Below are 26,162 nucleotides of genomic sequence, written 5' to 3'. Positions count from 1 at the left end.
CATTTAAAGTTTGACCTCCTCTTCCGCGTTGACTCTAGGGAAAGGCGCCCAGAGGTCAAAGATCAAACATTCTTCAGCTCAGCCCTAAAACTCATGTTAGTGGCTACTAGATTTGTGGACCCCTAGTTAATAGGTGTTGGTTATCACGTATAAAGCCCTACATGGCTTAGGGCCAGACTATTTACGTGATTGTCTCCTGCCACATAGCTCCCAGGGACCAATCACAGCCCACAGGGTCTCCTGCCATATAGCTCCCATCAACTAAGCAGTGGCAGCTGGCGGGGCCGCAGGGGAGGGCCTTCTCTGTGGCGGCTCCAGTCTCTGGAACTAACTCCTCCCTCCCACCCCAAGATCCATACTGCCCCCACCCTACTGGCTTTCTTGGAAGGACTTGAATACTTAGCTTTGCTGGCAGGCCTGGGGCCTGTGAGCAATTGACACCTTTGATTCCGACCCCAATAGGATGGGATATGGTGTGCATTATGACTGTTTTAATGTGATTTTAAATTGTTTTATATTATTTTATACTATTTTATTGTTGTAAGCCACTCAGAGTCCTTCAGGATTGGGCAGCATACAAATTAGATAGATAGATAGATAGATAGATAGATAGATAGATAGATAGATAGATAGATAGATAGATAGATAGATAGATAGATAGACAGACAGACAGACAGATAGATAGGAAGATAGATAGATAGATAGATAGATAGATAGATAGATAGATAGACAGATAGATAGGAAGATAGATAGATAGATAGATAGATAGATAGATAGATAGATAGATAGATAGATAGATAGGAAGATAGATAGATAGATAGATAGATAGATAGATAGATAGATAGATAGATAGATAGATAGATAGATAGGAAGATAGATAGATAGATAGATAGATAGATAGATAGATAGACAGATAGATAGGAAGATAGATAGATAGATAGATAGATAGATAGATAGATAGATAGATAGATAGGAAGATAGATAGATAGATAGATAGATAGATAGATAGATAGATAGATAGGAAGATGGATAGATAGATAGATAGATAGATAGATAGATACCGTAGATAGATAGATAGGAAGATAGATAGATAGATAGATAGATAGACAGATAGATAGGAAGATAGATAGATAGATAGAGTCAAAAACAAAAACAAAACAAAAACAAAAAAGCAAAAACATGTGACATACACACAGTATATATATAGATATATATACAGGTAGATAGATAGAAAGATAGATAGATGGATGGATGGATGGATGGATATATATACATATACATTTGATACATACATACATACATACATACATACATACATATATATATATATATATATATATACACATACACAGTGTTCCCTCGATTTTCGCGGGTTCGAACTTATACCACGTTTTTTCAAAAAATATTAATTAAAAAATAATTCGCTGTTTTTTCCCCTATACCACGGTTTTTCCCACCCGATGACGTCATATGTCATCACCAAACTAGTAATTTTTGCAAATAAATAACAAATAAAAATATTGTTAATACATAATTATGTTTATAAATATCAGGATCACTAAGTGTCTTATTCAATGGTGAGTACCAGTAATAATGGTGAGTAAATGGTGGTTAAGGGAATGGGAAATGGTAATTTAAGGGTTTAAAGTGTTAAGGGAAGGCTTGTGATACTGTCCATAGCCAAAAATGGTGTATTTACTTCCGCATCTCTACTTCGCGGAAATTCGACTTTCGCGGGTGGTCTCGGAACGCATCCCTCGCGGAAATCGAGGGAACACTCTGTGTGTGTGTGTGTGTGTGTGTGTGTATGACGGTCTTGGTATATATACTGAGTTCGGGTTTTGCCCTGTGTAATATTTCGTATGTCTATGCGACGTTTACTATTTAAAGCAACACGAAGCTTAAAACTTCAGCCTGATGATGGTGAATGTGATGGATTTCACCGAAACGTCGCATAGACATGCAAAATATTACACAGGGCAAAACCCGAACTCAGAACAATCTACATACATATTTGCCCTGTGTAATATTTTGCATGTCTATCAGCTAGCCACACCCTTACTGGGATTTGATCTGGCAGCTTCTGCCTTGTAAGGCAGGGAATTAACAGCTGAGCCACCAGACCTGATCCCTTCAGCTCTGTACCAGGGAGGGGCTATATGTTGTTTATGTCGAATCACCCTGGTATATTGAAGGAACGTCACAGCTCCTTTTTGCCTCTAGGCCCAACCCAGGGCATATATATTGTGTCAAAAACAAAAACAAAATGAAAACAAAAAAGCAAAAACATGTGAAATATACTGTACATACAGTGTGTGTGTGTGTGTGTGTGTATATGTATATATATATATATATATATATATACACACACACACACACACACACACACACACACACACAGAGGTAGATAGATAGATAGATAGATAGATAGATAGATAGATAGATAGATAGATATAGAGAGAGATACTGTAAATAGACAGACAGACAGTTGCTAAAACCCATCCTACCTGCATTCTCGTCTTCACAACATCTAGCGGGGTGTTACCGAAGACGCTGGCAGCCCCGGCGACTGCGCCAAATGATCCCGTCACAAGTGGGTTAATCTCTTTGTTGGGGTCATCCCCTGAAAGGACAGAAACACGGATGAGAAGAACGAAAGGGAAGGAAGGGAGAGGTTACTCCTTCAAGACAACACTGGCTTCTTTCATTACTTTGTATTTGCACGGATTGAAGGTTGTCCGTCTTTTGACCAAATAGCACAGAGAAGAAATACAACCCAATGAGCCACCTGGGCAGGTGGTCCTCGGTTTACAACAATTCATTTAATGAGTGTTCAAAGAGTGGATGGGGTGGCCTAGAGGTGCAGCACTCGTATGCAGACTGACCCCTAAGTTATCAAGGATGAACATGCGCAAAGGAAATGTCGAATTCTGGCCGATATCCATCAGATAGTCAGAAATTATGAGTAATGGTTCAGTCATACAAACCAGATACATCAAAGCGTATAAAACAGTGTTTGCTTTAGCAAATATCGTAGTCAAGTCAAATGGTCCAATCATACACAGTCAATAACTACGGTTAAATAAGGTTCAGGAGGGAAGTGTTTTTAATAGGAAAGTGAACCCAAGAGAAAGGGGACACAATCTGAAGTTAGTTGGGGGAAAGATCAGAAGCAGCGTGAGAAAATATTATTTGATTGAAAGAGTAGTAGATGCTTGGAGCAAACTTCCAGCAGACGTGCTTGGTAAACTGAATTTAAACATGCCTGGAATAAACACATATCCATCCTAAGGAAATAGTATAAGGGCAGACTAGATGGACCATGAGGTCTTTTTCTGCTGTCAATTTTCTATGTTTTCTCAATATGTTAACAATACTACAAGCCTTACTTGTACAGCTTACAAATACCTGAACTATCATCGAACACACAGTTCTTACTACAGCAGTCACAATGAATCAGCAATACCAAACAGAGAAATAACAGAGACAGAGAGAGAATCATGTTTCTGGCTCCCTCTTGTGGCAATCTCCAACATTAACACTTAAAGTTGTAGTGATTCAATACATACAAGCATTCATTGTTAGCTTGTTTATACATTGCTCAAAAAAATAAAGGGAACACTTAAACAACACAATATAATTCCAAGTAAATCCAACTTCTGTGAAATCAAACTGTCCACTTAGGAAGCAACACTGATTGACAATCAATTTCACATGGTGCCGTGCGCATTCAACTTTGTACAGAACAAAGTATTCAATGAGAATATTTCATTCATTCAGATCTAGGATGTGTTCTTTGAGTGTTCCCTTTATTTTTTTGAGCAGTGTAAATTGTCAAACCCAAACTGTTATGTACATAGTAGTAACAGGCTGTGAGTTCAATCCTAGTTAGAGGCAGATATTTATTGAGAATATATTCCACATTGGCGACAGGACAAGCATCCGGCCACTAAGATTTCACCCTGCAAGGGGTTATGGGGTCATTAAAAGATGATGATGTAATGATCGTTCAAAGTTATCACAGCTTATACCCCGAAAATAAGGCATGTCAGAGGTTTTGCAGAATTTGCTAATATAAGGCACCCCCCCCCCCAAAATAAGGCGTAGTCAAGTTTACATACGGTACGGTGGAAAAACATACGGTACCATTCAAAGCTGTTCATAGCGGTACCATAATAATGTGGCATCCCATGCTGGCCCCTTCCATCACTTTGTACCGTCCAGTACAGCAGACACAGTCTGCTGCTGTCTCACCGCCATTACAGTCTCCACTACAGTGCGTAGACTGTAGCTCCTCTGGTGGCCGGAAGCTGCAATAGCGGGAGTATACTGTTGTACCATATAAGTGCCGTCGTTTGTGTGTGTGGGTGCCATACTGACAGGTACCGTACTGTAATCAGTGTACCGTACGGTACACTTTCTTTGGGGGTGTCAGCTTTTCCGCCTGTGAATCTGTCTTATTTGAGAAATATAAGGCATCCCCCCAAAATAAGACGTAGCACAACGTTTGGAGCAAAAATTAATATAAGATAGTGTCTTATTTTTGGGGAAACACGGTAGGAGAAAAGCTGTTGTTGACTTTGGAGAATTATCAACAAAAGCAACATCCAAAGTCCTGTGTTGTAATCATGGCTTGGCCCCAGAAAACCTTTTCCAAAGTTAAAATTTCACTTAAAGAGGGCAAATTGAAAGAATATCAAACGGACAGGTTTTTAAAAGTTGGGACGTCATTCACCTTTGTACCAGTTCCTAAGAGCCGTCATGACAAAGAAACGGATAGCTTGGTTAGATCCTTGTTTGAGGACCGTGGCGGTTAAACCTTGATAGGTTCCTTTCAAGCCTGTAAGACAAGAGATGGGGGAAGACGAAGGAGGTAGAGTTCAGCGGAAACATCCAGCAATTTTGTAAAATGAAATATTTTATTTATTATTATATATAATTATAATAATAATAACCATAATTATTAATAATAACCTTTATTATTTTGTTGATGTATACTGCTTTTATATGTTGTGAGCTGCCCCGAGTCTTCAGAGAGGAGCGGCATATAAATTTAATAAGTAGTAGTAGTAGTAGTAGTAGTAGTAGTAATAATAATAATAATAATAATAATAATAATAATAATAATAATAATAATAATTCCACTGGAACTTGTGCCGGAACTACCATTTACCAGTGGCAAAGAACTGGTGGGATCATAAGCCCGAAAAAGTGGTCGAAAATGAGCAAGCAAAACTACTGTGGGACTTCCGACTTCAGACTGACCGAATTCTGGAGCATAACACACCAGACATGGTGATTGTGGAGAAAAAGAAAGTATGGATCATCGACATCGCAATCCCAGGGGACAGCAGAATTGAGGAGAAGCAGCTAGAGAAATTAGTGAAATACGAAGATCTAAAAATCGAGCTGCAACGACTCTGGCATAAGCCAGTGAAAGTGGTCCCAGTGGTACTTGGTACGCTGGGCGCAGTGCCAAAGGATCTCAGTGGACATTTGAAAACCATCGGAATTGACAAAATCTCCATCTGTCAATTGCAAAAGGCCGCTTTACTGGGATCGGCAAACATAATTCGCCGCTACATCACGCAGTCCTAGGTCCTTGGGAAGCGCCCAACTGGTGATGAAATACGAAATACAGCATAGTGATCTCGTTTGCTGTGTTGTATTGACATAATAATAATTTATTAAATTTATATGCCGCCCCTCTTCGAAGACTCGGGGCAGCTCACAACATATAAAAGCAGTATACATCGAGATAATAATTAAGGTTAAAATTTAAGAATGACATTTAAAAGGAAACTAAAAGACCTATTAACATACACACACACCATTCAAAGAATCTACTATAGATTCATTGGCCAGGGGGTAGGATCTAATGACCTCAAGCTTGGTGGCATAAATGAGTCTTTAGACTCTTATGGAAGGCAGGGAGGTTGGGGGCAATACGAATCCTCAGGGGGGAGCTGATTCCAGAGGGCCGAGCCCGGGGCCCCCACAGAGAAGGCTCTTCCCTTAGGCCCCGCCAAATGACATTGTCAAGTTCACGGGACCTGGAGAAGGCCGACTCTGTAGGACCTAACCGGTCGCTGGGATTCATGCGGCATAATTATTCTTGTATGCCACAAACTCCTAATTTATTGGACGGTTTCCAATAGATAAGAACAATACATAAAAACAGTATAAAAACAAAAAACATTATAGAAAACATTAATAAGGACCCAGCCAACATAAATTTCCGGGTCAAAACAACACAAACACACCTAAGTTTCTTTTCTGGCTAAATTGAGAATAGGTATATCAGCTCCTCCAAAGAAAAAATCTACACCGGCTTTGACAAACGGCACACTTTTCCAACTGGACACACTACTGCTCGTAACAACTCCAACAGCACGTATAAACAAGTCCCAAAACAGCAGAAATTAATAAGAATTGGAAGTCTGAATAAATCCAAAAGGCATCCTGCTTATTGCTATTGAAGGTGGTCTTAACATTCAGGACCCTCTCACCGCAGAAGGGAATTCTCACCTTGTTGCCGTACGATCTCCCGCACGCCATGAAAAAACCCTCTGTATTTTGGATTGGGAGAACATTGGTCATGTATGAACTTCACCTGCAGAAGAAGGGCAGCAGAGAAGACAACAGGAAGTGTTACTCCAGAGAAGGGTGTGTTGTGGCCCCACCAGCGGATTCAGATAGTGAGGAGGTTGGGGAGGAACACCGGCCAGTCCTGGAGTCTGGGGAAGGCTCTGATGAGTGCTCTGCATCCGAGGCAGAGGGGGAGCCAGGGCTGTCTGACAGTTATCAGCTGCCTTTGGATTCAGCATCAGTGAGGCAGACAAAACAGTGGAGCCTTGTTTCCAGTGTCCCCCTGCGCAGAAGTGCCAGATGAAGGGAACAGCTAAGGAATACGGGTCGACTTGGGAGTAAAGCCACAGATGGACGGTAAATGACCCCTCCCACGGGGAATATAAGAGGAGCGAAAGGAGAGGGACGTTTGCAGGAGACAATGAGTTCATTCTTGCCTTCTTGCCAAATACTGAAAGATATCGGCCTGGCCACTCTCCAAGATGGATAAAGGTCAGTAATTGTGAATTATCTTGAAAGACTGTGGGAGAGGAAAGACTTTGGCGGAGAGACATTCACTGTACATTAAATAAAAGAGTTCTTATCGGGACGAGGAGTCTGCTTCGTGGCTTGGGAAAAGTCAAGGTCGGAACAGGATGTGAGACCATTCTTGCACTCCAGATTTGCAAATTTATTTATCATTTATTTGGATTTATATGCCCCCCTTCTCCGAAGAGTCGGGGCAGCTTCCAACACATAAAAAAAGAAGAACAAGACAATATAATAGTCTAAATCCAATTAATTTAAAAACTAAATGTACTAGCCTATAAAACCCAGTATTATTTAAAAAATCACATCCACTCAAACAACAATCATATGTAACATTCATCGCTCAAGGGACTAAGGTCTAATTGCTCCAAGCCTGGCGACATAGAGAGTCTTAAGACTCTTGCACAAGGCGAGGAGGGTAAAGGCAGCATGAATCTCCGGGGGGAGCTGATTCCAGAGGGCCGGGGCCCCCACAGAGAAGGCTCTTCCCCTAGCCCCGCCAAGCGATATTGTCTGGTTGACGGGATCTGGAGAAGGACGACTCTGTGGGATCTAACCGGTCGCTGAGAATCATGCGGCAGAAGGCGGTCCTGCAGGTAATTCCGCTTGATGCCATGTAGGTCATTACCAACACTTCAAATTGCGTCCGGAAACCATTCGGCAACCAATGCAATTAAGGTTCCCCTCCACAACACATAATCCACAAACGCATGTCCCCTTCCTTTCAGGGTTTTTACCTTGATGGTTTCCATGGGGCAAACCACGAACACGGCTTCCGCCACGCCAGCCCCCAAACCAGCCAGAAGGCCACGCGTGCTGTCTAGCTTCCCATCAGCATCTCTCATGTGGTTGCTCAGGAACTCAAACATGCCAAACCTGTGTAGGGGAAAAGAGGAGGTTGGTGGGCTCAGGTAGAACGAAGAAGGTCCTCTACTAAAGAAGGTCCCTTACTAGAGAAGAGGTTGGACTTAACTGAGAATGCCCAGGAAGACCAATCTACCGTATTTTTCGGAGTATAAGACGCACCTTTTGGGGCTCATAATTTGGAGGAGTCTTATACTATGAAAATAGGGGTGTTTTTTCAGTCCTAACTAGCTGCTAACGATCTTCCCAGCTCTTTCCTTGCAGGCTCCTTCATTGTTACTCTCTGCAAAGAATGTTTTTCAAGCCCTAAGTCTTTGCAGGGTTTTTTTTTCATTGCTCTAACTTGCTCCAAGTAAGTTGTAGCTTTTTTTCCAGCCCTAACCAGGTGCTAATGATGTTCCCAGCTCTTACCAACTTGCAAGCTCATTCAATTTTACTCTCTGCAAAGAATGTTTTCCAAGCCCTAAGTCTTTGCAGGGTTTTTTTCATTAACTTGCTCTAAATGTTTCTTTCCAGCCCTAACCAGGTGCTAATCATTTTCCTAGCTCTTACTGGCTTGCAAGCTCTTTCACTGTTACTCTCTCTGAATAAAGTTTTTTTTAAGCCTTAACCAGGGGATAATCTGGTAAGCAGATTCATTTTCCTCCCCAAAAACTAAGGTGCGTCTTATACTCCAAAAATGCAGTATATCAGCATCTACTGCTGTCCTACTATCCACGCAGCATTGAGACTGTTGTGACATATGGCATTATTGCATGGCATGGTAGCAGCTCTATAGCAGACAAAAAAGCTCTACATGGAATCATTAAAACTGCCCAGAATTATAATTGGTCTCCAGCTATTTGGACGATACTTTTGCATCTCATTGTTTTAGGAAGCTGCACAAGATTCTCAGAGACTCACAATCTTTTTGGAATTTCTGTTACCTTCTGGCAGAAGATACAGAACAATTAAAACTTGGACCTCACGTTTTCAGAGTAGATTTTAATCTGAGGGCTATAATTGCCTTGAACTGGGGGATGAATTGCATCCCCTCTTCTTGAAAATATAGAAACATAGAAGATTGACGGCAGAAAAAGACCTCCTGGTCCATCTGGTCTGCCTTTATACTATTTCCTGTATTTTATCTTAGGATGGATCTATGTTTATCCCAGGCATGTTTAAATTCGGTCACTGTGGATTGACGAACCACGTCTGCTGGAAGTTTGTTCCAAGCATCTACTACTCTTTCAGTCAAATAATATTTTCTCATGTTGCTTCTGATCTTTCCCCCAAACAACTTCAGATTGTGCCCCCTTGTTCTTGGGTTCACTTTCCTATTAAAAACACTTCCCTCCTGAACCTTATCTAACCCTTTAACATATTTAAATGTTTCGATCATGTCCCCCCTTTTCCTTCTGTCCTCCAGACTATACAGATTGAGTTCATGAAGTCTTTCCTGATCAGTTTGATGCTTAAGACCTTCCACCATTTTTGTAGTCGTCTTTGGACCCGTTCAATTTTATATGGGGACCAATTTCCCTCCCACCCATAACTACAAACTGGGGCCAAATTCTGTCTGTCCTTTTAAAAAAAAATAAAATCTGAAATTTGGGGACAACATCCCCCTCTCTCCAGGCATGAAAAATCCAGCCCGCCCCAAGCCAAACATTTCTAAATATTCCTAACTTATCTCCCGCTATCTTCCCTCCTGACTTTATTCAAATAAATCCTCATTACACAACCTGGTTCTTGAGCCCCCTCGCCCATCGCTAGGTATACACAGAAAATCTGGGGGTTTTGAACTTTGAGCAGGAAAAGAGGTAAAAAAAGAGAGAGGCGAGTCACAAAGTGCCAGTAAAAGCTATTATTTGTTCCCTCTAAAGCCTGGCACGGTGAAAAAACTGGACATTTGAAAAAATGGACTTCTGGTTTGCCCGTTGGGCTGTTTTTGGAATTCCGGAGCCTTCAGGGAAGCTTCCTTCAAGACCGCCTTCTGCCGCACGAATCCCAGCGGCCGATAAGGTCACACAGAGTTGGCCTTCTCCGGGTCCCGTCATTTGGCGGGCCCCAGGGGAAGAGCCTTTTCTGTGGCGGCCCCAGCCCTCTGAAATCAACTCCCCCCAGAGATCAGAACCACCCCCACCCTCCTTGCCTTTCGTAAATTGCTTAAGACCCACCTGTATAGCCAGGCACGGGGGAATTGAGACATCTCCCCCATGCTTATATAGTTTTATGTATGGTATGCTTGTGTTGTATGTTTTTTTAAAATAATGGGTTTTTAGATATTTTCTTTTAAATATTAGATTTGTTCACTGTACACTGTTTTATTATTGTTGTGAGCCGCCCGAGTCTGAGGAGAGGGGCGGCATACAAATCTAATAAATACTATTAATAAATACTATTCCTGAAGCCTAATAATAATAATAATAATAATAATAATAATAATAATAATAATAATTTATTAAATTTGTATGCCGCCCCTCTCCGAAGACTCGGGGCGGCTCACAACACAATACTAATATTAAAAACCAGATAAAAACCCTTATCATAAAAAAATTCATCACACAATCCAAACAAAACCATACATAACTCGTATTAGCTAAGGGGCATATCACCGTCCCCAAGCCTAGCGACATAGGTGGGTTTTTAGGAGCTTGCGAAAGGCAAGGAGGGTGGGGGCAGTTCTAATCTCTAGGGGGAGTTGATTCCAGAGGACCGGGGCCGCCACAGAGAAGGCTCTTCACGAAAAACAGCAAAATGGGCAAACCAAATGAGCTACAGGAACAAAACAAAGATTATTATTATTATTATTATTATTATTATTATTATTATTATTATTATTTGTTGTGGTTAGCTCTGGCCCAGCTCCTGCCCCAAGGACTGTGGATGTGGGGGAGACATCCACATGCTGCAGGCCTGTTTTGCCCCCGGTGGAATCTGATGATGAAAGCTCCTCTGACCAAGAAGACATGAGCGACAGGGAGGAGAGTGTGGCAGACAGCTCAGAAGGAGATAAATTATCTAGCTCCTCCTTGGATTCAGAACAAGAGTTAATGATACAGCCATGCATGCGGAGAGCGATGCATAGGCAACAACAACTGAGAGATTATTATCAAAGAAAATGAGGCCACCTGTGGTTGGGTGGGGCTGTGGTAATTAGTAAGGGTGCTATAAATAGCAGCCTGTGGGTTTGGCCATTGTGGAGGATTATCTGATGGTTGAGTTTCGTGACTGCTTTACTGACTTTGACTTTTTGTGTGCTGATTTTCCCCCGCTTTGAAACTAAACCAGAGCAAAGTGTGTTTCACTTTGTGAAAACAGAAGGACTGTGAATCGCCTCAAAGCTGCAAGCTAAGTATCACAGAACTGATAAGGGACTTGTATAAATTACCAGTTTGTTTGGAGACGAGTGCTCTTTGCTATACCAAAAGAGGGCTTGGTTTAAGTGAATTTTCATTATAAAGAACATTGTTTTGACTTTTCATACGTGTGTGTGTCTGAAATTTGTACCTGTGAATTTTTGGGAGATGTCTACCAGAGAGCCCGACAGAACATCATCATCATCATCATCATCATCATCATTATTATTATTATTATTATTATTGATCACAGCCCTATGCCATTTCTGACAAATAGCAGTCCAGTCTATTCTTGAAAGCTTCCAATGGTGAACCTCCCACAACTTCTGAAGGCAATTTTTGGTTCCATCGGTTGATTGTCCTCACATCTGTGTCCTCCCATCACACCCGACCCCCTTCCCACCGTAAGGTCCAGGAGATGTTCACCTCACGGCAGCCTTTGGGATGGAACCGTACACCAGCGAGCTGAGGCCTCGGTAAAGGCCTTTGATCCCATGGTCCCTGACCGTCACTCGGACGCAGTCCACTACACATAAAGAAAGGAAGGGGGAAAAATACTCATATTAATTAAAAAAAAACCCAAATCCAGCCGTCACTAAACAGAAACAGAAAGAACAGGCGTGGAAACGTGGAAAACGGGTCAAAGACAGGGAGAGACAACGAAAAGGTATCTTACTTTATCATAAAAAACCTAAAGGAAAAGAATAGAATAGAATAGAATTTTTTATTGGCCAAGTGTGATTGGACACACAAGGAATTTGTCTTGGTGCATATGCTCTCAGCGTACATAAAATAAAATATACATTTGTCAAGAATCATGTGGTACGACACTTAATGATTGTCATAGGGGTCAAATAAGCAATGAAGAAGCAATATCAATAAAAACCTTAGGATATAAGCAACAAGTTACAGTCATACAGTCAACATGGGAGGAAATGGGTGAAAGGAATGGTGAGAAAAACTAGTAGAATAGAAGTGCAGATTTAGTAGAAAGTCTGACAGTGTTGAGGGAATTATTTGTTTAGTAGAGTGATGATGGCATTCGGAAAAAGTCAAACTAGACAATTCTTCCTTTCTTACCCAAACATTATGAAAATATATAAACACTGCACCATAAATCGATAGAACATAAAACCCCTAAAAACGAACTCGTACCTTCCTCAGAAATACCCAAAATGAACACAAATACAGTGGTACCTCTACTTAAGAACTTAATTTGTTCCATAATCAGGTTCTTAAGTAGAAATGTTCGTAAGTAGAAGCAATTTTTCCCATAGGAATCAATGTAAAAGCAAATAATGTGTGCGACTGGGGAAACCACAGGGAGGGTGGAGGCCCTGTTTCCTCCCAGGAGATTCCTAGAGAGGCCCCACAGAGACTTCTCCCTGCCTTTTCAGGCCCTGTTTCCTCCCAGGAGATTCCTTGGGAGGCCCCACAGAGGCTTCTCCCTGCCTTTTCCAGCCCTGTTTCCTTCCAGGAGATTCCTAGGGAATCCCCATGGAGGCTTCTCCCTGCCTTTTCCAGCCGTGTTTCCTCCCAGGAGATTCTTAGATAAGCCCCACGGAGGCTTCTCCCTGCCTTTTCCGGTTAGAGTTTCAGAGGTTCAGGTTTGTAAGTGGAAAATGGTTCTTGAGAAGAGGCAAATAGTTTCTGGTTAGTTCCTAGGAATTTGGGGTGATCAAAATAAAGAGCTTGGTGGGTTGGTGGAAACTGCCCGGTCTTACCGATGCCTTTATAGCGTGGCGGGTTGGCCTTTTCGTCCAGCTGCAGCTGTGTTTTCACGTATTCGGTGGGGAATGTGATGCAGATTTCAATACCTCCAGCGATGCCACCTGGAAAGGTAAGCGAGAGGAGAATGATTCATCCGTCCGTGGATGCGCGGGAAAGAAAAATACATTATAGGGAGTTCTCGAGCTACAAGCACAATCAAACCCAAAATTTATATTGTTCTTTCTTTCTTTCCTTCCTTCTTCCTTCCCTTCTTTCCTTCCTTCCTTCCTTCTTTCCTTCCTTCCCTTCTTTCTTTCTTTCCTTCCTTCCTTCCTTCCTTCTTTCCTTCCTTCTTTCTTTCCTTCCTTCCTCTCCGTGGACTCGGGGCAGCTCACAACATGTCAACAATAAAACAGTGTACAAAATACAATTGGATCCAATTAATTAAATAGTTAACCTAAAACATTATAAAAGTTCAATGTCAAAAATCATTCACTCAAACACAAACCAAGCATACTAGGGATCTAATGACACCAAGCCTGGTGGCATAAATATGTTTTCAAGTTCTTACGAAATGCTAGGAGGGTAGAGGCAGTGTGAATCTCTAGGGGGAGCTGATTCCAGAGGGCCGGGGCCGCCACAGAGAAGGCTCTTCCCCTAGGCCCCGCCAAACGACATTGTCTAGTTGACGGGACCTGGAGAAGGCCGACACTGTGGGACCTAACCAGACGCTGGGATTAATGTGGTAGAAGGTGGTCCCGTAAGTAAAATCAGGTCCAATGCCATGTAGGGCTTTGTAGGTCATTACCAACACTTTGAATTTGCTTGGAAATCAATTGGCAATTAATGCATTGAAGTCAGTTTTGCCCTGTTTTTATGACCTAGCTCACCTCAATTGTTAAGTGAATTGCTGCTGTGGTGGATAGGTTAGCAGCACCGGTTGCTAAGTGAATCCTGAAGCAGTTTCCAAAAAGAAATAAAAGTGATTGTATTTTTGTTCTTGGATCAGCAACAATATCGCCAAAAAAGCTTCTAGAGTTGTTAACCTGATCCTACGCAGCTTCTGCTCTGGCAATCTCACTCTACTCACAAGAGCCTACAAAACTTTTGCCAGACCCATCCTAGACTACTGCTCATCTGTCTGGAACCCATGCCACATCTCAGACATCAACACCCTTGAAAATGTCCAAAGATATTTCACCAGAAGAGCCCTTCACTCCTCCACTCGAAACAGAATATCCTATGAAAATAGACAAACAATCCTGGGCCTAGAAAGCCTAGAACTACGGCGCCTAAAACACGATTTGAGTATTGCCCACAAGATCATATGCTGCAACGTCCTACCGGTCAATGACTACTTCAGCTTCAACTGCAACAACACAGGAGCACGCAACAGATTCAAACTTAATACGAACCGCTCCAAACTTGACTGTAAAAAATATGATTTCAACAATCGAGTTATCGAAGCGTGGAACCCATTACCGGACTCCATTGTGTCAACCCCTAACCCCCAACACTTCTCCCTTAGACTCTCCACGATTGACCTCTCCAGGTTCCTAAGAGGCCAGTAAGGGGCGTATATAAGTGCACTGGCGTGCCTTTCGTCCCCTGTCCAATTGTCTTTCCTTTCTCTCACTTATCATATATATTTTCTTTCTTTCATATATCCTCTCCTCTAAGTACACTTTTACCCTTATACATATTACTACATGTCTATTTTTCTTCCTATGTATTTGTGTATTGGACAAATGAATAAATAAAATAAAAAATAAATAAAGAATTTAAAGCCATCTCTGCTAACTCCATCAATTTTTGCAGCCGTTTGTTAGAATTAGAAAGTGAAGGGAAAAGGATGGCTAGAGGGCATAGTTTTTTATTTTTTAATTAACTTTTCAATACACAAATCAACAAACTTTTTAACAGTACAGTATCATAGATATCATATGGTTATTTACATTTATTTCCATACCTCTTTATTCCTCTGCTCTAACCAGTTATACCACCCATTCCACAGCGTAAATTTTTTTTGAAGAGTTTTCAGAATGCCTCTCTTGAGCCGTTTATTCCTCTTTTAAAAACCAGTTTCTCCTTTTCCCACGACTCAGGTACGACTCAAATCTTTCCAAATTGATCTTGTCTTACCAGTTAAATTCTGCCAGGAGACATGTTAAGACAACTTCACGGGTAGCTTTGCCGCAAATCCTTAAATTTCTCAATCCAGTATAACCCAAGTTGCAGCTTGTTGGATCAGTAGGGGATGTAAAATTTGAGCACAGCACAAGATTGCACTGAGGATGTTATCATGGATTTAACAGTATCGGCAATGCTCAAGTTCCAACAGCTCATTTAAAAATCAAAAATCTTTTGCACTGGGATTTAGCCCAACGTTTAAACTTCTTTTTCCCGGGAACAAAAGATAAAGAAACTAACAAGAAGTGGTATAAATGGTATGAATGGATCCAAAACAGAAACAAAATGTAATAATATATAGTGTCAGTGTATATAAAAATAACATTTACATAGTATAGATTAGAGCAATATTAATAGTTGAAATAAGTATTCATAAACACGGTAAACTTTTTACCGATACTGTATAAAGTTTCGAGTTTTATTGGATTTATATGCCGCCCCTCTCCGAAAACTCGGGGCGGCTAACAGCAATCATAAACCATATACAATAATAATCCAATACTAAAAGCAAATTAAAACCCCTTAATATACAAAACCGAACATACATACAAACATACCATGCATACAATTTTAACGGCCTAGAGGGAGAAGAAATCTTAATTCCCCCATGCCTGGTGGCAGAGGTGGGTTTTAAATAGCTTACGAAAGGCAAGGAGGGTGGGGGCAATTCTAATCTCTGGGGGGAGTTGGTTCCAGAGGGCCGGGGCCACCACAGAGAAGGCTCTTCCCCTGAGTCCCGCCAAGCGGCATTGTTTAGTTGACGGGACCCGGAGAAGACCGACTCTGTGGGACCTATCTGGCCGCTGGGATTCGTGCGGCAGAAGGCGGCCCCTGAGATAATCTGGTCCGGTGCCATGAAGGGCTTTATAGGTCATAACCAACACTATGAATTGTTACCGGAAACTGATCGGCAACCAATGCAGACTGCGGAGTGTTGGTGAGACATGGGCATATTTGGGAAAGCCCATGATTGCTCTCGCAGCTGCATTCTGCACGATCCGGAGTTTCCGAAAATAAGAGATATCAACACATAAGTTATTGTTTTTTGCTTTATTTACTACAAGTGTACATGTATAGTAATGGGCTCATTTTTTGAAATGAATACACCGCGTAATGAACTATAAAATAGAATTGTAATGTATACAGGTCATGGTTTGTGGAAAGTCTATCAGATTTATTCTGTTCTTTTTAGTATTCTGTGAAAAACCAATCAATAAATTCTATTTGAAAAAAATAAGCTTCTTTTTCCTAACAATGCCAGAGGCAGATTCAGGCAACCAACTATATTATCCTTGAAGGGGCAAAATTTGCAAAATCAACTTGAAATCATCGGTGGTTAAAACCTTGGCAGATGGAAAGAAACTCATTTGCATTCTTAAACAAAGGAACAAACTTCAAAAAACTCCCGCGCATCAAAACGGCTGTTTTTAAAGTAAAAAAGAAATGTAATTCAATCCCATCAGATGTTTTTAACCCACACCCTTTGCTTCAGGCGTCCCTAAAAATAATGCCAAAATGAACATTAGTGGGAGCAACGGCTGTCACATGGTGAATTTCTCCCAGATTTTGTGAAAATTGCGAACTTTAGTTTGTAAAAAGAAACTGTCTTACAGTACATAATTAGATTCCTGGTTCTTACAAATACATACTTGACTGACTGACTGACTGACTGACTGACTGACTGACTGACTGACTGACTGACTGACTGACTGACTGACTGACTGACTAACTAACTAACTAACTAACTAACTAACTAACTAGATGAATGGATGAATGAATATGTTCTAAAAAACCCATCTTCCAACTTATTTTTCTGCAGGGGGCAGAGTGTTGGCAGGTTTGAGTTTCCGGGGTACAGAGACGCAGCTCAGTGGGCTTCCTGCCCCCCGCCCCAAAAAAATCCTTCGAATCCTTGGCTTGGCTGCATAGCTAGAGGTATAACAAGCAGGAAGAGGGAGATTTTGATCCCACTGTATAGAGCGCTGGTGAGACCCCATTTGGAATAATACTGTGTCCAGTTCTGGAGACCTCACCTACAAAAAGAGATGGATCAAATGAAACGGGTCCAAAGACGGGCTCCAAAATTGGGGGAGGGTGTTAAGCATAAAACTTATCAGGAAAGACTTCATGAACTCAATTTGTCTAGTCTGGAGGACCAAAGAGAAAGGGGGGACGTGATCGAAACAATTAAATATCTTAAAGGGTTAAAAAAAAGGTCCAGGAGGGGAGTGTTTTTAATAGGAAAGTGAACAAAAGAACAAGGGGGCATCATCTGAGGTTAGTTGGGAGAAAGACCAGAGGCAACATGAGGAAATATTATTTGACTGAAAGAGGAGTAGATGCTTGGAACAAACTTCCAGCAGACGTGGTTGGTAAATCCACAGTAACTGAATTTAAACATGCCTGGGATAAACATAGATCCATCCCTAAGATAAAACACAGGAGATAGTATAAGGGCAGACTAGATGGACCATGAGGTCTTTTTCTGCCGTCTATCTTCTATGTTTCTATGTCTTTCTTTCTTTATTTCTTCTTCCTTCCCTCCCTCCTTTCTTCTTTTTTCTTCCTTCCTTCTTTCCCTCTCTCCTCTTTCTTTCTTTCTTCTTCCTTCCTTCCTTCTTTCCCTCTCTCCTCTTTCTTTCTTCTTCCTTCCCTCCCTCCTTTCTTTTTTCTTCCTTCCTTCCTTCTTTCCCTCTCTCCTCTTTCTTTCTTTCTTTCTTTCTTTCTTCTTCCTTCCCTCCTTTCTTCTTTTTTCTTCCTTCCTTCCTTCCTTTCTTCTTCTTCTTTCTTTCTTTTTTTCTTTCCTTCCTTCCTTCTTTCTTTCTTTCTTTCTTTCTTTCTTTCTGTTTCTATCCTCCCCATTGATACACAAAGAACCCCATGAGGTTGATTGGACGTTTTGGAGCCCATCAAAATGAGTCAAGTTGTTTTCTTCTTAATCTCTTCGCGGAGCACCAGCTCAGCATGACTGTGCAAAGGAAACACACTCTCAACGGCGTCATTGGCTGGCTGGAGACACAACCCAGACACACCCACAATGAAGATTTACAAGGAAACTAGACCCGGATGCCGACAGCAGCAACACTCACCATGACAAAAGTAGTTGGTGAAAGAAGGGGGGGGGGAGATGGGGTGGATTTCTCTCCCGCCCCTCCAAGGATGAAAAACGACCCATTCGGCATTCAACGAAGCAAGATTATTCTTGGTCCCTTGGAGACATCCTCGTAACAAAAGCTGTCACTTTGAATTTGGTTCACCTTCTTGGAGAGGATAATGCATTTCAAAAAAAATAAAAATAAATTCTGCATGCTTGGAAAAAAAAATGTTTAAGTTCTGCTGTATATGGAGAGCCAATTTAGTCTTGCGTGGTGAAGGCACCTGGTTAGAAAGCAGGAGACGGTGAATTCTAGTTTCACCTTAGCTATGAAAGCCAGATGGGTGACTTTGGGCCAGTTCCCAGGAGATGGAGAGTTCTAGTCCTGGTTTAGGCACAAAAGTCAGCTGGGTGACTTTAGGCAAATCACCCAGAGACTGGGAGTTCTAGTCCTGTCGAGACTCGACTACTGTAACGCTCTCTACATGGGGCTACCTTTGAAAAGTGTTCGGAAACTTCAGATCGTGCAGAATGCAGCTGCGAGAGCAGTCATGGGCTTTCCCAAAAATGCCCATGTTACACCAACACTCCGCAGCCTGCATTGGTTGCCGATCAATTTCCGCTCACAATTCAAAGTGTTGGTTATGACCTATAAAGCCCTTCATGACACCGGACCAGATTATCTCTGGGACCGCCTTCTGCCGCACGAATCCCAGCGACCGATTAGGTCCCACAGAGTCGGCCTTCTCCGGGTCCTGTCAACTAAACAATGTCGGTTGGCGGGCCCCAGGGGAAGAGCCTTCTCTGTGGCGGCCCCGGCTCTCTGGAACCAGCTCCCCCCCAGAGATTAGAACTACCCCTACCCTCCTTGCCTTTCGTAAACTCCTCAAAACCCACCTTTGTCGTCAGGCATGGGGGAATTGAGATATCTCCCCCGGGCCTATATAATTTATGTATGGTGTGTTTGTAGGTATGTCTGTTTAAAAATGGGGTTTTCTTAACTATTTTAAATTTTAAATTGTAAATTATTAGATTGGTCATGAATTGTTTTATTGTGTTGTGAGCCGCCCCGAGTCTACGGAAAGGGGCGGCATACAAATCTAATCAATAAATAAATAAATAAATTAAAGCCAACTGGTTGACTGGGCCAATCACCAGGAGATGGTGAATTCACACGATCAAAAATTGCAGCAATCCAGGGTTATGGGATGGCCATATTTGTGACCTTCGCAACCAGCGTTCTCTTCATTTTTAGTTTTTAATCCCGTTAAAATTCTTTCTCCAATTTATTCATTGTAGATATATATACTGTATTATATATCGCCCATATTAGCCAAAATATATCCAAAATATAAATTATATATCTCCAGATTTGCCAAAATATATCCAAACGTAGACCCTAAATGTTGGAAATGTAAAGCCACTCATGATACACACTACCACCTATGGTGGACATGTAAAGAGACAAAAGAAATTTTGGAACTTGATTAAAAATTGGATATAAGAAACTATTAAGTAGAATTAAAACCAGAAATGTACCTATTAGGAATTATTAGAGGACAACATACAAAAGGAAACTATTGCTTACGCATCTTAACATTGCTCTCTACATGGGGCTACCTTTGAAAAGTGTTCGGAAACTCCAGATCGTGCAGAATGCGGCCGCGAGAGACATCGTGGGGCTTCCCAGATTCGCCCACGTATCTACAACACTCCGTGGCCTGCATTGGCTGCCGATCAGGTTCCGGTCACAATTCAATGTGTTGGTCATGACCTTTAAAGCCCTACATGGCATTGGACCAGAGTACCTCCGGAACCGCCTGCTACTGCACGAATCCCAGCGGCTGATAAGGTCCCACAGAGTTGGCCTTCTCCCAGTCCCGTCGACTAAAGAATGTCGTCTGGCGGGCCCCAGGGGAAGAGCCTTCTCTGTGGTGGCCCCAGCCCTCTGGAATCAACTCCCCCCGGAGATTAGAACTGCTCCCACCCTCCTTGTCTTCCGTAAACTACTCAAGACCCACCTATACCGCCAGGCATGGGGGATTTGAGACATCTCTCCCCCAGGCTTATTATAATTTATGTTTGGTATGTATGTGCTGTTTGGTTTTTAATTATGATAGGGTTTTTAGTTTTTTAATATTAGATTTGTGCCATTATAATATTGTTTTTATCCTTGTTGTGAGCCGCCCCGAGTCTTCGGAGAGGGGCGGCATACAAATCTAATAAATTATTGTTATTATTATTATTATTATTAACAGCGGCTAGGCTATCTTTTGCGCAGTTATGGAAAAATGACAATACAGTATACCGACAGAAAATATGGTGATCAAAACAGTAGTGGACTGTGCAACATTGAGTAGACTTACTTTAGAATTATTATTATTATTATTATTATTATTATTATTATTATTATTATTATTTAGCTTTGTATGCCGCCCCTCTCCGAAGACTCGGAGCGGCTCACAAGAATTGCAGAACCGTCAAGAAAAATAATTTTTTATTGTAAGGAAAAAAAATTATAATTGTCTCGAAAGGAAAAGAAATAGAGTAGGATGAATTCATAAAGAATATAAACCGAAGACCCAGAATTGTAAAATGTAAATATGTTTATCTATGAAACCTTTGTGTTTGTATTTTGTTTTTAAAACTGAATTTAAAAAAATAAAAAATAAATAAATAAAACATTTTCATGCCAAAATCTCATGATAAAGAAAAGTCTCAATTTTTACAGGGGGGGCGGGAGGAACTGAACTCCTGAACCTCACCCCTAAAATAACTTGGACTCTGGCACCAAGAAAATATTGGAACGCCATTTTTTCTCCGTGTGACTCAACTTGACAGCTGGACCTTTTATCTACGCCATATTTCACTGTTCTGACACTGGAAGATTAGAAACCGTCTGAAGTGTTTCTCCAAGCGGCATTGCTTGAAGACTATCATGGAGAAGATACATTAGGAAGGAGCAGATGGGAATAGAGATCGTCCTTGGACTTACAACCACCTCTGTGCCGCAGTGGTTAGAGTGTAGTACAGCAAGCTACTTCTGCTGATCACCAGCTGATAGCAGTTTGGCAGTTCGACTCAAGATTGACTTAGCCTTCCATCCTTCCAAGGTCGGTAAAACAAGGACCCAGATTGTTGGGGGCAAGAGGCTGACTCCCTGTAAACCGCTTAGAGAGGGCTGTAAAGCACCGTGAAGCGGTATATAAGTATAAATAATAATAATAATAATAATAATAATAATAATAATAATAATAATAATAATAATAAATAACAATAATAAGATCGCACAGACTAACTACAAGCATAGACATGATGCTGTGGCACAGATGATCCACTGGAACTTGTGCCGGAACTACCATTTACCAGTGGCAAAGAACTGGTGGGATCATAAGCCCGAAAAAATGGTCGGAAATGAGCAAGCAAAACTACTGTGGGACTTCCGACTTCAGACTGACCGAATTCTGAAGCATAACACACCAGACATTGTGATTGTGGAGAAAAAGAAAGTATGGATAATCGACATCGCAATCCCAGGAGACAGCAGAATTGAGGAGAAGCAGCTAGAAAAATTAGTGAAATACGAAGATCTAAAAATCGAGCTGCAACGACTCTGGCATAAGCCAGTGAAAGTGGTCCCAGTGGTCCTTGGCACGCTGGGCGCAGTGCCAAAGGATCTCAGCGGACATTTGAAAACCATCGGAATTGACAAAATCTCTATCTGTCAATTGCAAAAAGCCGCTTTACTGGGATCGGCAAACATAATTCGCCCGACTGGTGATGAAATACGAAATCCAGCATAGTGATCTCGTTTGCTGTGTTGTACTGACATAATAATAATAATAATTAATAATAATTTATTAGATTTGTATGCCACCCCTTTCCGAAGACTCGGAGTGGCTCACAACAATAATAAAACAGTGTGACAATGTAAACAAATCTAACATTAAAAAAGGATCTAGAAACCCATCATTTAAAAACCATGCAACATGCGCATACCATACATAAAACTATAAAAGTCTATAAAAGCATGCTATTGCTATGCTATTCAGCCCAAAATTCCTGTTGCTAAGAGAGATTTTTTTTGCCACGTTTTACGTTTCTTGCCAGGGGTCCTCAAGGGAATCACTACACGATGTTAGCACAGGGTGTCCAGGGGAAAAGCATTTTGAAATTCCCTGATATTTCCCTGTAACTTGCAATCTAGTTAATTAAGGCACAGTCATAGATGACATCATACCAAACGGCTAAGCCGTGGAGAAATATCGGAAGTAAGTTGTTGCCACAGTTATGCTCATTTTTGCTTGACTCTTCCAGGCAGCGTGATCCGTTGGGTTTTTTTACATGATTTTTATTTGACTTTTAAACATTTTAATACAGTTTGTTTTTTCCCCCTGATTTATTCTGGTTTTTTTACAAATTCCCTGACAATTCCCTGTATTTCCCGAACTGCCGATTTCCCTGATTTCCCTGTTTTCCAGGTTCGTGGACATCCTGTAGCAACAAGGTCGCTAAGCGCATCTCGATTTTTCCGGTCAGAAGGTCACGAAAGGGGAATCCCATGACTCACTTCTGCAGCCACCATAAATTTGAACTAGTTCCCAAGCGTCCGAATTTTGATCGTGTGATGCTTCAGCAGTCCTAAGCATGAAATAAATTTAAAAAACAATCATAACGGATGTTTTCCAATGCCACTCTAACTTGGAACGGTCACTAAATGAACCATTGTATGTCAAGGATTGCTTTTTTTCAAGGTAAGTGCAGGCCCGAGTGGAGGCTTGAAGAGGACGAAAAACAGGCCTACCGGAAGTTCAAAAAGGCCAGAAACGGGCCTGTTCCCTGCCTCTAAAGAGCCTCCGGAACCTGGGAAGGCCACTTTGATCCTCCCGGAAGCTCAAAGAAAGCCTCCGGAACCTGCGAAGGGCAAAAACGCCCTTTCCTCTCGCTGTGGTGCAAGCGGCCGACTAGGCCACACCCCCATTGCCACGCCCACCCAACAACCGGGGACAAAGAAACCCTTCTAACATTTTTGGCCTACCGGAATTTCAAGAAGGCCGGAAACGGGCCGGTTCCCTGCCTCCAAAAGGCATCCGGAACCTGGGAAGGCTATTTTCACCCTCCCAGAGGCTCAAAAAAAGCGTCCGGAACCTGTGGAAGGCAAAAACGCCCTCTCCTCCTGCTGTGGTTCAAGCGGACGACTAGGCCACGCCCACCCATGGCCACGCCCACCCAACAACGGGAGACAGAGAACCCCTAGCTAACATTTTTTAAGCCCGCCGCTGCGTATGCATTTGGAAGTGAGGAGATTTTTGCTTGTGTGTTTTTATCTGTCTCGTTCTGGGAACTGTGAGCACGAGAGCTTGATTGATGACTGCGGAAAGAGAGAAATCCATTTACCGGATAAACAAACAAAAGAAGAAGCATCACTCTGTCCTCACAGCAAGGGAGGACTGAGGTAAATGAATCACCCCTGACCCATTTTTCTTTCTTTAAGCAAGCAAAGGCCTTTTTTTTACCCTCTCAGGGCCATCGCAAACAAGACAATAATATATGCTTTGAAGGGGAAAAGCATATATATATATATATATATCTTTCCAGAAAGAACAAAGCGAGAAACGTTTCAGAGATTGCTTTTCCCAAAACGGCCCTGAAGAAAATGGCGGGCGGGGGGCGGGGGAGGGGAGTCTAAAAGAATCCAAGCTGAAATTTACTTTACGGAACCATCTGGTAGGTGAGAAGATAAATGCGCCTTTGGGGGGGTAGATTAGATTGGGCCTCCCTTCCTGTTCAACTAGCCGTGTCTAATGCGCCTACTTTGGCACCGAGCGGGCTATTTAGCAAATGCAAGAGACAACTCGAACTATTCAGCTTGGAAACAAGAAAAAAGGCACCACAAAAGCCACCATTAAACTTCCAGGCACGTTTGCAAATCTTCTAGCTGAAAACTCAGCCTCTCGTCAGTCCTTTGCCAGGAGCGCGTCTGTCCATCTACAAGCACTCGGGATGGGAATTCTGGAAGTTGAAGTCCATTCATCTTAAAACATGTTAGTTAGTTATTTAGTTATTTAGTTACAGTGATACCTTGTCTTACAAACTTAATTGGTTCCGGGACGAGGTTCTTAAGGTGAAAAGTTTGTAAGACGTAGGAATCAATGGAAAAGCGATTAATGCGTGCAAGCCCAAAATTCACCCCTTTTGCCAGCCGAAATGCCCGTTTTTGCGCTGATGGGATTCCCCTGAGGCTCCCCTCCATGGAAAACCCCACCTCTGGACCTCTGTGTTTTTGCGATGCTGCGATTTCACTGAGGCTCCCCTCACTGGGAAACCCCACCTCCGGACTTCCGTTGCCAGCGAAGCGCCCATTTTTGCACTGCTGGGATTCCTCTGCAGCATCACTAAAACATGGAAGTCCAGAGGTGGGGTTTCCCATGGATGGGAGTCTCAGGGGAAATCCCAGCAGCGCAAAAACGGGTAGTTCGCTGGCAACGGAAATCCGGAGGCGGGGCATCCCAGTGGTGGCGGTGGGTTTGTAAGGTAAAAATAGTTTGTAAGTAGAGGCAAAAAAATCGTAAACCCCGGGTTTGTATCTCGAAAAGTTTGTATGACGAGGCGTTTGTAAGACGAGATATCACTGTATTTAGTTATTTATTTGATTTGATTTGTATGCCGCCCCTCTCCGCAGACTTGGGGCGGCTAACAACAGCAACAAAAACAGCATGTAAATCCAATCCTAAAAATATGTAAAAAAAATCCTTATTTGTAAAACCAAACATACATACAAACAAGCATACCATGCATAAATTGTAAAGGCTTAGGGGGAAAGAATATCTCAGTTCCCCCATGCCTGACGGCAGAGATGGGTTTTTAGGAGTTTACGAAAGGCGAGGAGGGTGGGGGCAATTCTAATCCCCGGTGGGGAGTTGGTTCCAGAGGGTCGGGGCCGCCACAGAGAAGGCTCTTCCCCTGGGCCCCGCCAAATGACATTGTTTTGTTGATGGGACCCGGAGAAGGCCCACTCTGTGGGACCTAACCGGTCGCTGGGATTCGTGCGGCAGAAGGCGGTCTTGTAGATACCCTGGTCCGGTGCCATGGAGGGCTTTATAGGTGATGACCAACACTTTGAATTGTGACCGGAAATTGATAGGCAACCAATGCAGACTGCGGAGTGTTGGTGTTACATGGGCATTTTTAGCTGGGGAATCCTGGGAATTAAAATCTACCCATCTTAAAGTATGCTGGTTGGGGCATTCTGGGAGTTGAAGTCCATCTCAAAGTTGCTAAACACTGCTTTGGAGCGTTCACACAGCTTATCAACCACAAAAAAAACCCCCCAATACATTGGCGGAACGATGGAGCAATTTCCCTGTCCCCCAAAGTGCGTGGCTGAACATGCCCTGCAAATCCACCTCCTTTGTGGGCTGTAACATAACCACATCTCAGACATCAACACCCTAGAAAATGTCCAAAGATACTTCACCAGAAGAGCCCTTCACTCCTCCACTCGAAACAGAATGCCCTACGAAAGCAGACTATCAATCCTAGGTCTAGAAAGCTTAGAACTACGACGCCTAAAACACGATCTAAGTATTGCCCACAAAATCATATGCTGCGACATCCTGCCTGTCAACGACTACTTCAGCTTCAACTGCAACAACACAAGAGCACGCAACAAATTCAAACTTAAAATTAATCACTCCAAGCTTGACTGTAAAAAAATATGACTTTAACAATCGAGTTGTCGAACCGTGGAACTCATTACCGGACTCAGTAGTGTCAACCCCTAACCCCCAATATTTCTCCCTTAGACTATCCACGATTGACCTCTCCAGGTTCCTAAGAGGTCAGTA

The 26,162-nt window shown here is 42.2% G+C and overlaps 1 protein-coding gene across 1 annotated transcript in view; it reads right to left on the bottom strand.

The window, feature by feature from the left end:
- SLC25A1 (solute carrier family 25 member 1) overlaps nucleotides 1–26,162 on the bottom strand; it is a 51,768-nt gene that overhangs the window by 5,125 nt on the left and 20,481 nt on the right. The window contains exons 2-7 of the mRNA XM_070762866.1: nucleotides 13,046–13,153; nucleotides 11,748–11,847; nucleotides 7,854–7,992; nucleotides 6,529–6,613; nucleotides 4,736–4,840; nucleotides 2,508–2,623 (exon numbers count right to left, since the gene is read on the bottom strand). Coding sequence (XP_070618967.1) covers nucleotides 2,508–2,623; nucleotides 4,736–4,840; nucleotides 6,529–6,613; nucleotides 7,854–7,992; nucleotides 11,748–11,847; nucleotides 13,046–13,153 — 653 coding nt within the window. The remainder of the gene's footprint in view (nucleotides 1–2,507; nucleotides 2,624–4,735; nucleotides 4,841–6,528; nucleotides 6,614–7,853; nucleotides 7,993–11,747; nucleotides 11,848–13,045; nucleotides 13,154–26,162) is intronic.

This window comes from Erythrolamprus reginae, chromosome 10 (genome assembly GCF_031021105.1).
Source record: "Erythrolamprus reginae isolate rEryReg1 chromosome 10, rEryReg1.hap1, whole genome shotgun sequence".
In the NCBI taxonomy this organism is placed as follows: Eukaryota; Metazoa; Chordata; class Lepidosauria; order Squamata; family Dipsadidae; genus Erythrolamprus; species Erythrolamprus reginae.
This window is presented reverse-complemented; position numbering and strand designations above follow the sequence as displayed.